This window comes from Chondrus crispus, genomic scaffold (assembly GCF_000350225.1).
Source record: "Chondrus crispus Stackhouse genomic scaffold, scaffold_184, whole genome shotgun sequence".
In the NCBI taxonomy this organism is placed as follows: Eukaryota; Rhodophyta; class Florideophyceae; order Gigartinales; family Gigartinaceae; genus Chondrus; species Chondrus crispus.
The window spans coordinates 169,679-184,504 of record NW_005179052.1 but is presented as its reverse complement, the minus strand read 5'-3'; the positions used below and the strand labels follow the sequence as shown (position 1 = coordinate 184,504).

Below are 14,826 nucleotides of genomic sequence, written 5' to 3'. Positions count from 1 at the left end.
GGAGGGGAACCAGGAGAGCGGAGGGCGGGAGAGTCGCTGAGAGCGCACGCGACGAAGCAGGGGCAGCGGCAGCAGCAGCAAGGGTGGGGACGCCGGGAGGAGTAACTGCAAAGGTCGGAGCAGGAAGCCGAGCGGGAGGTGCACAGGCGGCGAAATGGGTGGAGCGGAAGGCGAGGTGGGGGTGCAAGCCCGGGCACGTGAGGCGACGGTTACTTGGGGGCGGCAAGAGCAGCAGCAGGGGCGGAGGCCGGCGACGGAGAGGGCAAGGCCGCCGCAGGGCGGGAGGGAGCGGGGCGAGCCGCACGAGTAGAAGGGCCGGGTGGAGTAGGGCGGGGCGGCGGGTGAGGTGTGATTGCGCGGGCGTGTGCCTAGAGCGTGAGAGCCATAGAATAACGAAAGGGTAGGGGCACGGAAGTGGGAGTGCGGGGATTGAGGAAGCGAAGCGCCTCGCGGCGTAGGCGGCAGGCAACGCGGGCGGCGGCGAAACAGTCGAGAGCAGAAGCGGGGAGAGGGAGGGGGCAGTGTGGGCGGGGGGCCACGGGTTCGCCGGTACGGAGGTTGAGGCGGACGGGAGTGCCAACCGTAGCGACCAGGGTAACGGCCTGGGCAAGGGTGGCGAGCAGGACTGAGGCGAGTGTGGCGAGAGCAGCGCGACCTGCAGCCAGAGTAAGCACGGAGGGGCGGTACGCGTGGCAGGACGAGGGGGAAAGGGGCGACGAAGACCGGAGAGAGGACGAGAGCAGTAGCGAAGAGGACGGGGGAGCAGCGGGGCGGGGAACGCCGGCAACGATGGTGGACCAGAGACGAAGGGAAGGCGGAGCGGGAGGTGCGGGGCGAGTAGCGGAGAAAGAAGGGATTTGGCTCGGCGCGCGAAGCGCGCACGGAGCCCACTTGTCCACAACTAATAAAATCCGTGTCTGTGTGTCTGTCTGTATGTCCTTGCGCTCCCGCGTTGCCATTGGCGCACGGGGGCGGCGCCGCGGTGACAAGTGGTGGCCACGTGCGGGGCGGCCTGGCCGCCACGGGGACACGTGGCGGTAAAATTAATTTTACTTTGAATTTCGAACTGTTACACCAATGCGGCACTACAGTAGCGTGCCGGTGATAAGTGGCGACACGTGGCGGCGCCCCTGGTGACAAGTGGCGGTGAGGCGAAAGCGCGCACGAATAGAAACGTTTTTACATAGCGGCACGTCGGCAGCACAGTACCGGCTTTCGAGTTCAATAACCTTCAGCAAATTTTCACCACGTGACGGTTCCCTGGTAGCGTGGTGACGGATTGCTTGACGGCATCCGGATAGTCCCTAGGTGCTATTGCGCTTTGCTTTTAGTAAAGCGTGGTAGTCTGCCGCTGTGCAGGAAGCCTAATCCGATAGCGCACCATTTCTTGGTGTTGTAGTATCGGGCTCGGAACAACGGTCTCCGCAGAGCAATCTGCGGACGTCGGACTGACGTTGTTTTCAACGTCGACGACGAAGATCAAACGCAGCCTCCGTCAAACTATATAGGCTGCAAGAAGACCCAGTGTAGGTGCCGTTAGGGCTTGGGAAACCTAACCACCGCACTGAGGGAAAAGGGAGCGCGCGTACTTAGCGACCCCGGCGGGAAGAGCCTTGCAAGAGGGATTCATTCCGGTCAAGCTTCGTTCCTCTTTCTCATCTGTTTGCTACGATTCTGGCTCACTGCCAGCCTTCGGACCCTCTCCCGCTGTGGAACGACCACCTGAGCATGTTTCTCACCGATATTCGCAATCGTGCACGCGGACAACTCATTTGAAGACAGCAGCTTCGCGATGATCACCACGCCACATCTTACGTGCTTCGAGAGGTACAGGAGGCCCTGCAGACCGTGCGTTCCGACTGGACGCTCGCAAACTTCGGACTCCCACTGCCCGATGACATCCTTCCCGCTTTGGAACAGCAAAACGAGATCGAGACCCCCGAAGCAAAAGCGCAGCAGTGGGAAGAGCGACTACAGACGTCGTTGCCGCTGTTTAACACAAATCTACGCCATGCCTTTGACGAAATAGTGGGCTCCATGCGTCCAGGCGTATCCGTCTCTGCATTGCTTCAAGGATCCTCAAGCGCCGTGGCGGGACCTTCTATGCCGACACGAAGTGGTCGTCTCTTCTTCCTCGATGCTCCTGGCGGAACAGGCAAAACATTCGTGCTCAGCGCCATTCAAGACTTCCTTCGTACGCGCCGTAAGCAAGTCATCGCTGTCGCTACGTCTGCTATTGGTGCTTTGTTGCTCGACGGTGGACGCACCGCTCATTCCGTGTTCAAGGTTCCCATTCCTATATCTGCCGAAATCACGTGCAGCTTCTCCGCAAACTCCGACACTGGCCGTACACTGCAACAAGTCGATCTCATCATATGGGACGAGATCGTCATGTGCCATCGACATTGCATTGATACTGTCGATCGCTCCCCTCGCGACTTGATGCAAACCGACCGGCCCTTCGGAGGAAAGTTCCTCGTGCTCGCTGGAGACTTTAGACAAATCCTTCCCGTCGTTCCGGGCGGGTCCCGAGGTCAAATCGTGAGCGCGTGCGTCAAGGCTTCCCCGCTGTATCGAGAGCGCCGATTCCTGCGCCTTACCGAGAACATGTGCCTTGCTGCTCTCCGAGCGGACCCTGCAGCAGATGTGGAGGCTCTCAACTTTCCAGAGTTCCTCCTCAGCGTTGGGGAAGGCAGACTTAACGGAGAACAGCGCCCGGAATGGATCTCACTACCACAGTCCATTGCGTTCGAGTATACCATCCGCAATTTATGCATCAAGGTCTTCCAAGGAATTCGAGACAATCACGCCGACCCTGCCTGGCTCACTAAGCGCGTTATACTCACCACAAAGAACAGGCTGCTCGAGGAAGTCAACGAGGTCATCGGCAACATGATTCCGGGACCGTGTCGAACGTATTTGAGCGCAGACAAGGTCGAGAACGAAGACACCAACGCACTAATCTATCCCACAGAAATGCTCAACACCTTGACCGCCGGATCTGCTCTACCAGACCACAAGCCCAAGCTCAAGAAAGGCTTCATCGTCATGCTTCTGCGCAATCTCGATCCCGCTACCGGTCACGTCAACGGCGCACGATATGTCATCGAGAACATGACCAACAAACTGCTCTTTCTACGCGTTACTACCCGGTCACACCAAGGCAACAGACTGTGTCTTCCTCGAATGCCCTGCGGACCAGGAGACGACAACTTTCCCATCCCTGGCTTCACCCGAACGCAGTTATCCATTCGCACGTGCTTCGCCCTTACAACGAACAAAGCGCAAGGCCAATCCTTCGGTGGCCGCATTGGTCTCGACTTACGAGATCACTGCTTCTCGCACGGTCAACTCTACGTCGCACTATCAAGGACTACTCACCCAGGGAACGTCACTGTCCTCACTCGAGAGTCCAATGAAACAACGCGAAACATAGTGTACCCCGAGGTCCTTCAGTAGTTCTAAAAAAAGTAAACGCCATTGTCTTTACATCTTTTCATTGCCACCCTTCCCAAATAGTGTTCCTCCACGCTTTCTTGGCTCGGCGCGCAAAGCGCGCACGGAGCCCACTTGTCCGCAACTACTAAAATCACCACAAGGTCTTATACTGTAGCCTTCTTGAATGACGAGGAAGAAGGCAACCCCAGCGTCTCCTCCGCCGCCGCACCCGCTGCTGGCGACAACGGCCACGCCATGCGCGTTCGACATACTGTAGGTAACGCGAGCGAGGGCAGCCTTGACAACTCGCGCGCGACACCGTCCGCGCATACGCGCGCGACTCCGCCTTAGCCTTCGCGCGCGACTCTGCCCTCGTCTCCTCGCCCTGCTCAACCCGCCCAAGTCATCCCCGCCCAGGTCCCCCCGCCCCCGCGCCCCTGGGCAACCCGGTCCGCCTGGATCCCCGCACTGGAGAGCCCGTAGCTCCGCCTCCCGCTGTCACAGCGTATGCCTTCGCCCCAGATTCTCAGTCCGCCGCGTTCCCGTCCTTCGAAGCGGCGCAATCCGCACTTCGACGAGGTGCGTAGCTTGCTGAAGTCATGCTTCCCCCCCATGTCCTCATCCCTGACGTCGCTCGCTGGACATATGTCTACTTCCTCGCTGCAGCCACCCCTGCCATTGCCCGACTCTTCGCTCACGCTAAGCTCATCTACGAGGACCTCACCATCCAAACTGCCCCCATCTCTGACGCAGCATGCGAAATCGATCCGTCTGCCGCCGCCGGCGTCGCGTGTCGCCTCACCCGCGAATCTCGCCGCCTCCTCAACCGTCGCACCCCTACTGCGGTGCCCATGCCAGTCCGCGTCGCTCTGGCTATGACCCTGCAGACTCACGCCCACACCATTACACAACGCCTCGCACGCGCACCCCCTAATGTTCCCGTCGCAACCCCGCTCAACAATGCTTTGCCAACCTCTGCTGCCGCAGCGCTCCCAAATGATGCCCATGACGTACGACAGGGCGCACCTCGCCGCCCTGCTTCCGCATTCTCGATTCAAGCAGCTGAGTCTAAGGACCCTGCTGCCGCGATACGCCCTCAGCCCTTGACGACCCAGACACCTCCTCCAGTCGAAGCGCGCCCTCCCTCTCCTATCGCGCCTTCTGATCGTCCTACAGTCTCCCCGTCCCCTATGCACCGCCCCTCTGGAAAGAGCCCTCCCGCCTCCCCAGCCGCCTTCCCAAACCGCCCACCACCAGCTCCGACCCCGATGGCCTTTCCAGCCTCTCCGTCACCCCCAAATATTCTCCGCAAGCGTCCTTTATCTTTCTCAGCCAAGCTTCCCCCCTCTCACCGGCCTCGTGGCAGCCATGACCCAGCACGAGCGGGCCTCGCGGCCACGCACTACCTAACACAGTGAGACCCCCAAATCCTGCCCCCACTGTCCGGGCCAAACGCCCTACCGCTTCCCTTCCCACACCCATACCCGGCACTTCTCCGCACTCGATCTATGGATTTCCCATATTGCTGGTGCGCGGCCGCTCCGCTGCGCGGCCGCTCCGCTGCGCCGTCGTCGCTAGAATAGTGATTAATCATTAATTCTACAATGGTACACACCCTAAATCGTCATCAGCCAACCATCGAGCGATGGCGGCGATCATGGAGCCGTTGCATTGGACTGTTGGCTTTCGCGAAATCAAGGCAAGAGCACGAGCTCAACATTTGCGGTATGTCGTGCACCGACACGAACGAACGACACCAAAACTATGTATACCGTACGGCGGCGTCCTCGCACCTGCCTCCCTCCTCTTCCGCTATCAAAAAGCATTTCACCCCTTGCCTACCAAACAAAATCGACTGTTTTCACAGTAATTGCTGTGAAAACATTTGGCTATTACGGTCGCTCTTAAGAGTGACGGCAAAAGCCAAATACAACCCGCGACTTTTCGAAAATGTACTCCTTAACACCAGATCATTTCCTTTTTCGCCATCCTGAACAATGATGCTGGTCCATCTCGCAGACAACGTCTTAGCCTTCGCGCCACGACGGTGAGATAAAGTCGCCAGCGTTCAAGTCGATCCACGACAGGAATGCCGCGATATAAGCAAACAGTACGACGAAAACTGTCCCGAAACTTTTGGTGCTGGGCCATCTCGCAGACAACGTTTTCATCGTCCTGTTCGCTTATTGCGCGGTCTGCCTGCCCTGGACGGCCTGGAACGCTTGCAACTTTATCTAACCGTCTTGGCGCAAGGCACACAACGTACGCGTCGCAGGATACTTCGACCTGGCCAACACCAGTGTCCCAGCTATTTACATCGTACTTTAAATTTCGATTCAAACTGAGAACGATACCAAGGAAGTGTTCACGGCGATTGTCGCATTGCTACTTGCGCTGCTGCACTTCTTGCGGACAGCGTAGGGCTTGTGGCAGCTTCGTGTGTTTGTGGCGTGAGCTTCCAAGTGAAAGTTAAAAAGCTTCTGGATGCCGAAGAGAGCAAAGAGAAGCGCAGGCGAGGAAAGGCCAAGAACGAAGGACATTGTGAAACGGAGGTCCTGTCTGAGGATGAGATGGCGGATGAGCTGTTAGTCAGCGACAAACTCATCGAGAATCGCCTTTTTCGTGGAAATTCCCGTTGTCACCTGCACATCGAGAACATGGATATCACCACATACTCTCATGGCAAGGCGACATTTTTCTCCAGGGCACAATGATACTGGTGCGTGTACTGTCCATAACAATCCGATACGTGTATCATACGGTGTTGCGGCAATGCTTTGGGGGAGAGAGTGTGCCGAAAGCGCGTCAGGTGTCTTACAAACCAGAGGAGGGTTGCCTGCGGTGGTCTGTAGCGTTTGCTGCGCAAGGGCTGGGAGGGTGGGTGAAGGAGTTTCGAGTTGCCGCAAAAGAGGACGAAGATTTGTCAGGTTTGAACAATATGCAGCAGTACGAGAATCAACGGGACTACGCTGTAAGCCGAGTGTTAGCCATGGCTGGATTAGTGCTGTGACTGGGAAGTTGCCTACTGACGGGTGAAGACTCAGATGTGTCGAAGACAGAAGTATTGCGAGGGGTGGCCGGGTCAGGCTGGGGTTTTCCGTTTGACGCAAGACAGGTAAATATGATGGAGTCAGCTGAAAACGGGTACAGGTCGTACGCTCTGAATCTATCGGGGATCATGCAGGAGATGCAGGTTTCATTGGTGAAAGAAATGGAGGGGTTTCATATCGAGAGAGTGGAGTGGCTGGCGATCTTGGTGAACATGGGGGGTGACGTTATGCATAACGTTGACATGTCAAAAACGGAGGCCCAGAACACCAAGCTGGAGGAAAGAGAGTTCGAGCCGTTGCCGCACAATGATTTTGCACTGGATAATCTGCAGGAGCAGCTGGGGATCAGGGAGAACTTCCTTGGGGAAATTGTGGAGGGGAGAAGCATCGTCAGTCTGAGTGCGTTCCCGCTGCAGGAACGGTGCTTTCATTTGGTGTCGAGTGAGACCCGAATGGTGAAGAAGATCGGGGAGCTGATTGAGCTCGCGAACAAAACTTGGAAGATGAGTGCAAGGAAAGGAAGATGCACAGGCCAGGGCTTGGAGACCTGTTTTGTTTAAAAGTGGAGAAAGGAAAACAATGTGGGAGAAAGTTGTGGGTCTGTCTGCGGAGCTATCATGGAAGGAGTGGAATTCCGTACGTTGAGACTCGCAATAGACTCGGGTTTGCGGATTCTGGATTCAGCGATAAGAGGGAGTGCGCATGATTTTGTGGCCGGGATGGAAACCGTTCCGAAAGAAACTTTGCAAACTTGCAGTTGAGAGTGGGAGACTTCTGGAGCAGTCTGCCTTGACACTGGGGCCTGTGACCCTTTCTGGGAGAGACAAGAAGTTGCCTTATACTGTTGACCGTATCGTGGGAAAGAGATGCTCTGTCGGTTATGCAGAAGCAATGCGTGAGTCTCCGTGATGGGTGTCTCACTGTGAGAGAACCACTGCTTACGGGAGGCACGAGGGTTGTGGAAAGTGGCACAGCGATGTCTAACCAGACTGAAGAAATCGAGGACTTGATTGGTAGGGCGGAGAATCTGATTGACATGAACATTTCGGGAGGGCCACTTTTTTGCTCAACGTAGCGGCACTGGAGAGGAATGAAATTTACGCTCGGTTCAGACGTGTGAGAATTCTGTCGGATTTGGGATCAACAATGATGTATGTGGCGAGGACATTGAACTTGATACAAGCAGCGCAAACGATCAAAGCCTTTGATGCCAAATTGTTTGTTCCCGGAAATGGAATCAGTTGGACACGGTTGCCAATTTTTCGGGCTTGTGCGTTGGAAGTGGCGGGGATGTGAAGTGGAGGGAAGCAAAAGGCAATGGTGTTGGTAGGGAAGCCTTTTTCTATGAAGGAGAGCTGACCGAGTGTGACTTCATGACGTATGATCTTGTTAGAAAGGCTTTATTGGAACGCACGATAAGCGAATACGCGACGTTGTTTTCAAGAGAAGGACTTCGGATTGTGCTGGCTATTGCCGGACAGTGGGCTTCTCGGTTTACTAGTGCGAGAAAGAGAAAATCAGAAATGTGCTTGTTTAAACCCTCTATTATGCGGGAAGTCAGGATGAGAATTCAAGCACACAGGCCATGATTAACCTCAGAATATTTTGCGCTAGGGGTACGAGGGGTGGGTTGTGACGCTAGAGACAAGCGAAACTTTTGTACGAAACTGCGATCGAAGTGACGGACCGCAAGGACAGACTGTCCGCATTACAGTCTGTCACACGCGGTATTTAGACCCACGAGACGGCGACGACGAGTAAAGACCGAACCATGAGGATTACGATTTATCAGGTTATGGCCCGCTTCGCTTCACTACGCAACACTCCGAACATCGAATAACAAACTGGATCGCGCTTACCCCAAGCACGCAGGACCGGCACGCACCCGCCGCAGCCAACCCCCAGTGCACAAGCAAGCCGGAACGGAAACGCCCAACACAAGGCAGCCCCGTCCCGAATCCTCATCAACCCCCCCACTGCCTCCCGCAGACCTCCTCTACATACCACCGCAAAACCCACGCGCCCCACGCGCCCACTCCAATCCCATCATCATGGACCGCCGTGACATCCCCAAACTCGAACCGTCGAATTACGGTCCCTGGCTCATCGCACTCCGATCAGCCGCATACACACACGACGCCATTGATCACCTAGAAGGCAACCCGCCCACCCCCGACAATGAGCAAGACGTACACACACACACGATAGCGAAACACACGCTTATCGGCAAGATGATAGCGACTATCCCCGCAGACATCCTCGACCTGTTGCTAATGCCCGACGAACAACCCACCCCGTACGACATCCTTCAAAAACTCACAGTTCACCTTGACACCACAAATGCCAGCGACCACATTTATCTCAAGCAACTGGCCGAGCAATGCCAAATCGAGGAAGGGCAGACTGTATACGAATACGTCAAACGCCACGAAGCTATCAGAGCACAAATGATAGCCGCCCGTTTCCCCGATATAGCCAACCAATCCACCACAGTGGACTACATGATAGACGGCCTGAAAAAGAACCCCAACACAGCACAAATAGGTCTCCAGCTGCTCTCCCTCCAACCGAAGAGCATCAAAGACTTCGTGCACAAGTACAACAGGATCGACAACTATCGCCTAGCCATCCAACCAAGCAACCCTTGGCAATCAGCAACACCAGCACAACCCGAATACACTCGCACACCGCGACAACGCGCACCAAGGCACATCACACGCCACCACATGACATACCACCCCAACGCCTGTCGACACCACATCTCCAAAGGTTTCCGGCGCCCGCAGCACACCGACGCCGACTGCCGCGATCCGACACACCCGCGACACCAGAAGGCCTCGCGCAAGAAAGCATTGCCCAAAGCCCGAGTTGTACAGGAACCACCTTTCCTGACACAACCAGACCAGGAAACCGTCGACCCCGAATCAGACGACAACGAAACATACTCAGCAGAGGGTATGTTCATACTCGACTCAGCGGCACACCCCACCCACACCTCCCGACCGTTCCCACGCATGAGGCGATTACCTCGCCCCACCAAATCAATCACAGCCACTAACCACTCCACACCATGCACGCACGCCGGCACAATACAGACTTATACGAATAGAGGACACCGAATACGCCTCCGAGCGGTCCACAGCCCCCAAATACCGTATACGCTAGTATCCGTACACTCTCTCACGTCACTAAACTGCACGGTCACGTTCAATCACCAACAAGCATGCATACGAGACCGTGACAACACAGTAATCGGCACAGCCCCCTGGCACAACATACTCCAGGCATACGCCTGGACCCCCCGCAAAAGAACCAAAGCACACACAGCTAAAGGAGCTCGCACCCGACCCCGAGCACCATCCAAGCACCCCCCTCGCACGCACGCCCCCCCAACACAGCGAAACACCACAAACCCCACCACAGACAACGTCAACACAACAAACCCCCGCCTACTCCCCAACACCAGTACGGCAAAAAGACGGGCACCCAACATCCAACACTTCCACACGGCCAACCCCTACACACCCAAACAGATCACGCACAACACAGCCAGAGCATATGACTGGCATCTAGCACTCAACCACGCGCCCCCCAAAGCGCTACAGCGCATGGCAAAAGAACGAACCATTCCCAACCTTCCGCCAAGCCTCCAAGGCGCGCCGCCCCCCATCAGTTGCTCCTCGTGCGCACACGCTAGGCAACAACCCCAACCACACCAGCTCGCACACCACTCCCAGCAGATAGCGGAACAGCTCAGCTCGGACACCTGCGGCCCAATCTCCCCACCCTCGACCCATGGAAACGAACACATCTTCACATGCATTGACACAGCGAGTCGGTATCTCGTCACATACTACCTACGACGCCGACAGGAGGTCAACACAATAATTCCCCAACTATTCAAAACCCTAGCCATACAAAACAAACTCCCGATCGCATACAGAACGGACAACGCCAAGGAATTCACATCGTCACATGCCAAGGCCACGTACAGTTCGCACGGCATACAGCACATCACAAACACGCCCCATCAACCACAAGAGAACTCCATAGCAGAGAGGATCAATAAGACGCTCTTCACAAATGCGCGCGCCGCGTTACACCACGCCGATCTCCCACCAAAATTCTGGGAAGATGCAGTACGAGATGTAGCCTTCAAATACAACATCATGCGGCATAGCGCCACCCAACAAAGTCCATGGACACTCTGGCACGGACGCCCAGCCCACATGACCCGCATCTTCGCATTCGGGCAAATCGGCACTGCCCCCATACACGCCCACAAAACCAAACTACAAGGGCGCAGCGAACCCGCAAGATATATGTACCCCATATCGGAAACCCACGTCATGACCCTCACTATACACAACCCCCGATACCGCATCATCAGGGCAATCGACTTCCGACCATACGCCAGGCACCAGGACCCCAAGCACACGTCCAGCCGAGCTTTCAATGTCACAACCCCACGACACAAAAAGCGCCAAGGCACGCGCACACCAACAAGACACAACCCACTGCCCAGCAAAATCGACGCCACCACCACCGCTCCCCGGCACGTACAAGCAGCGCGCAAATACCCGGACGCCCAACAATGGGCAGCAGCACACAACGACGAGCTAGACACCCTAGACAAACAGCGCACTATCAAATGGATCCCAGCGACAAAAGTGCCGCCCAATGTGAAGCTCATCCCATTAACCATGACATACCGGTACAAGCGCACACCTGACGGCAAAATCGCGAAACGCAAAGCCCGTTGCTCTATACGAGGTGACCGCATGAAGGCAGGACAGCACTTCGACCCAAAGAAAACGTCCACATTCATGGCCGAAAAGACATCTGTACGCACCTTACTCGCAATTGCAGCAGCAAACCAATGGCCCTTACAATACATGGACATCACCGCAGCATACCTCCATGAGTCCCACGACCAAAAATTCCCCGTCTACGTCCGCCAGCACCCACGATTTGACGGCTCAATGAAACATCCCCACCAAGCGGGACAGCTTCTCGGCAATCTCTACGGAGGCCGCTCAGCAGGACACCGCTACACATCCGGACTGCAAAAACACCTCAAATCGCACGGCTACCGCCAATGCGACAGTGACCCCTGCCTGTTCACCAGCGCCAAGGCCGACGGCACGCTGCTCGTCACCGTCAGCATGGACGATTTTTTAGTCACCGCGTCGAACCAACGTCTAATCGACGACCTCCTGGCCACGCTGCAGAAGAAGTACACCATCAAGAACCTCGGTTTTCCAACCACGTATCTCGGTTGGCAGATCAGACGAGATGCACAAGGCAGCATACACGTATCACAACAACAGGCCATCGAAACTATTCTCCAGAAGCACAACATGGCCGAATGCAACCCCAAAACCACACCCGCGCCGCAAAAACCAAACAAAACAACACTGAACGAGACGGCACCCATTTCCCCCACCCTAGCCAGCCACTATCGCTCCATCCTCGGAGACCTGAGATATGTCGTCGACAGCACTCGATATGACGCATATCATACCACCAACCAGCTCACACGTCACAGCCAGCAACCGACACAAGCAAACTGGCATCAGCTCAAATGGTTACTACGGTATCTCAAGGGCACCAAGGCCCAAACCATATCCTACCACGCCAGCTCACCAGTCTGCCTCCGAACGTACAGCGACGCCGAATACGCAAACGCGAAAAGTCGCAAGTCACTCACAGGAATTATCCACACAATCGGGCACTCACTGATAGCATGGACCTCCTCTCCGCAAGACGTCGTGGCCCTATCTACATGTGAAGCTGAATATATAGCTGCCTCCCGCGCAGCTCAACAAACACTATGGCTCCGCCGACTGCTCGCGGACATGCAGCACCCCCAACAACATCCCACCACCATCTTCATAGATAACAAATCAACGATCCAGATAGCCGAAAACTCGGCCCCCACACGTCGCCGCAAACTCATCGATGTGAGGCACCACCACCTCCAGCATCACATTCAGATCGCGAACATAGCAGCAGAGCACATCCCCACCGTGCACAACCCCGCCGACCTGTTCACCAAAGCGCTAGGCCCCATTCGGTTCAAGGAGCTGTGTCAAATCATCCAACCAAACGGCACCCGCAGCCCGGATCCAAGAGCACACCCCAGCTCCACATCCGCGCGCACCCCTCAGCGTCCCCTGGGACTGACGGACCGCAAATCTCTTCATCAGACGCTGAAGGGTGCACGCGTCACGGACCGCAAGGACAGACTGTCCGCATTACAGTCTGTCACACGCGGTACTTAGACCCACGAGACGGCGACGACGAGTAAAGACCGAACCATGAGGATTACGATTTATCATTATGTTCACTTTAGTGAACATAAGCAAATTTTATTTTTTTGGACAGCATCTCTTATGTTGCTTATGTTCACCAAAGTGAACATATGGACTACTAGGGATATGAAGGATAACGAATATCGGGAAACCGTTCGCCTTCATGACAACGCTTGTTACATCACTCCTGCATGCAAGGGGTGAAAAAAGCTGAAATCTTACAATAATGTTCCATATTGTTTATGTGGTTTTCCTGCACAGTAACGCTTCAAAGCAACCTCTTGGGAAAGTAATCTTTCGTGAAATCAATCTCAAGAGAGCCACTACAGCGAGACGACGGTAGGCAAGAAATGTGACATCTCTGAGAGACTTGAAGCCACAGCAGCTGATAAAAATCATCACTTTCGTCAGCCGTAAGGTGAGGGTTTCTCCCTTTTGACAGTCGAAGTGAGAATGCTCCTACTACCACATTCTCTTGTTTTGGTATTTTCGCGTTGGGCGTTGTATTTCCAGTAATACTGATTTTGTTTGCTCTCTTCTGTTCACTTGAGACAGCCCAAACAGAGAAGAAGACAAGCGTTTACAGGAGTATGCCTCTCTTTGCCTAGTTACACATTTGATTTCGCACATGGGTGAAAGCTATGGACGAAGGTAATACATTGAGTACCACACGACAAAGCCCTGAGAATGGAAAGGCTTGAAGACTAGCACAATGCATAGCCAATGCTACGGACTCCAGTCCCACATCGAGTTCCGTAACATTGGTTCGCCATCTAAAAAGGTTTCCAACAGGCACGAAAAGAAAGTCAGGTACACCACAAAGCAATGGTGATGTGACTACTCAATTTATGCTTGTACGAATACTACGGGATGGAATGGCGTTCTCGTGATCTATATCAGCTGCTGAAAATATTGTTTAGCACTGTACGGCATTGTACTTCAGAAGTGCTTCGAGCTGCACCTTTGTTTAGGCTGTAGGGGTCTTATTTGTGCTGTTAAAGTACATTGGCCTTCGGCATTTAGACAGTGGACTCAGAAAAGAATCCGCCAGAAGAGGTATACCAGTAAACCCCTCTGTTGAGTGTTCGCATTTTACAATGAATGATGCGTGTGTCCTCTTACTTTCGGTATCAGCAGTGTGAAAGCGTTTGCATTGTCAGCGAATATGTACTTCACCGCCGGAAACAAGCCCATCAAATCAGGATTTCCTGCTCTATACTAGGAAGTTAAGGCAGTATGCGTACGTTTCTCAATTTGTAGGAAGGGCGAGCGAAGTAGGACGTAGTCAAACTTAGGTGTGCAAACTGATGGCTGCTCTAAAGCCTTTGAAAATTGATAAAAGTCTCTTCGTCACTGTACAGCATATTATGTTGTTTTCGTGCTGCTCATCCTTTACTGAATCACGCGTACAGTACACCCAATAGTAGTTGCCGCTTCACATGGTCTCCGATTTTCAGCAATACAAATTTGCATCAGCAGTTGTGAAGTATTAGCTCTTCTATGAGCTTCTGGTGCGGTCCACAGTGGATGTTCCATGAATACTCATTTGTTATCATACAGCAATGCCGCTACCATTTCCCCTGGGAATGTTCCGGGCTTTACTGTCGATGAGATTGATGCAAACTGCAGCGACAATCAAGAAGCCGAAAAGAAGCCAACTTTTGTTGAGCGTCATTCGAGGTAAGAAGCATTTCCTTTAATGTTCTTCGTTTCAACGGAAATGAGCGGTTATCTTTAAACGTGAAGACGGTCAGGGCCTCGCCCCGAGACGAACTGAGGGTTCACTCGCTATCAAAATAGGGCTCCATGAGAGAAAAGACTTTTGCATCCGTAAATGTACAGTACCGTTGTTAAGCACAGTCCAAGAAGGCAGCAACTCGAGATATACTGTCAGTATGATGGCAGTACTGCACAGTACAATACTCGCTTCTGTGATTATTTGTGTAGGGGCATTGCATTCTGCATCAGGATGGGGTGAAATACGAGACATAGAACCGCGTTCTTGTTCCTGCCCCCCCCCCCCC

General features: G+C 54.4%; 1 protein-coding gene across 1 annotated transcript; it reads left to right on the top strand.

Annotated features, from left to right (window-relative positions):
- Nucleotides 1–2,037: 2,037 nt before the first annotated feature.
- On the top strand, nucleotides 2,038–3,459 carry CHC_T00003295001 (hypothetical protein). Its single transcript, XM_005714356.1, has 2 exons — nucleotides 2,038–2,286; nucleotides 2,386–3,459. Exons 1-2 carry the CDS (start codon nucleotides 2,038–2,040, stop codon nucleotides 3,457–3,459), a joined length of 1,323 nt encoding a protein of 440 aa, XP_005714413.1.
- The last annotated feature ends 11,367 nt before the right edge of the window (nucleotides 3,460–14,826 follow it).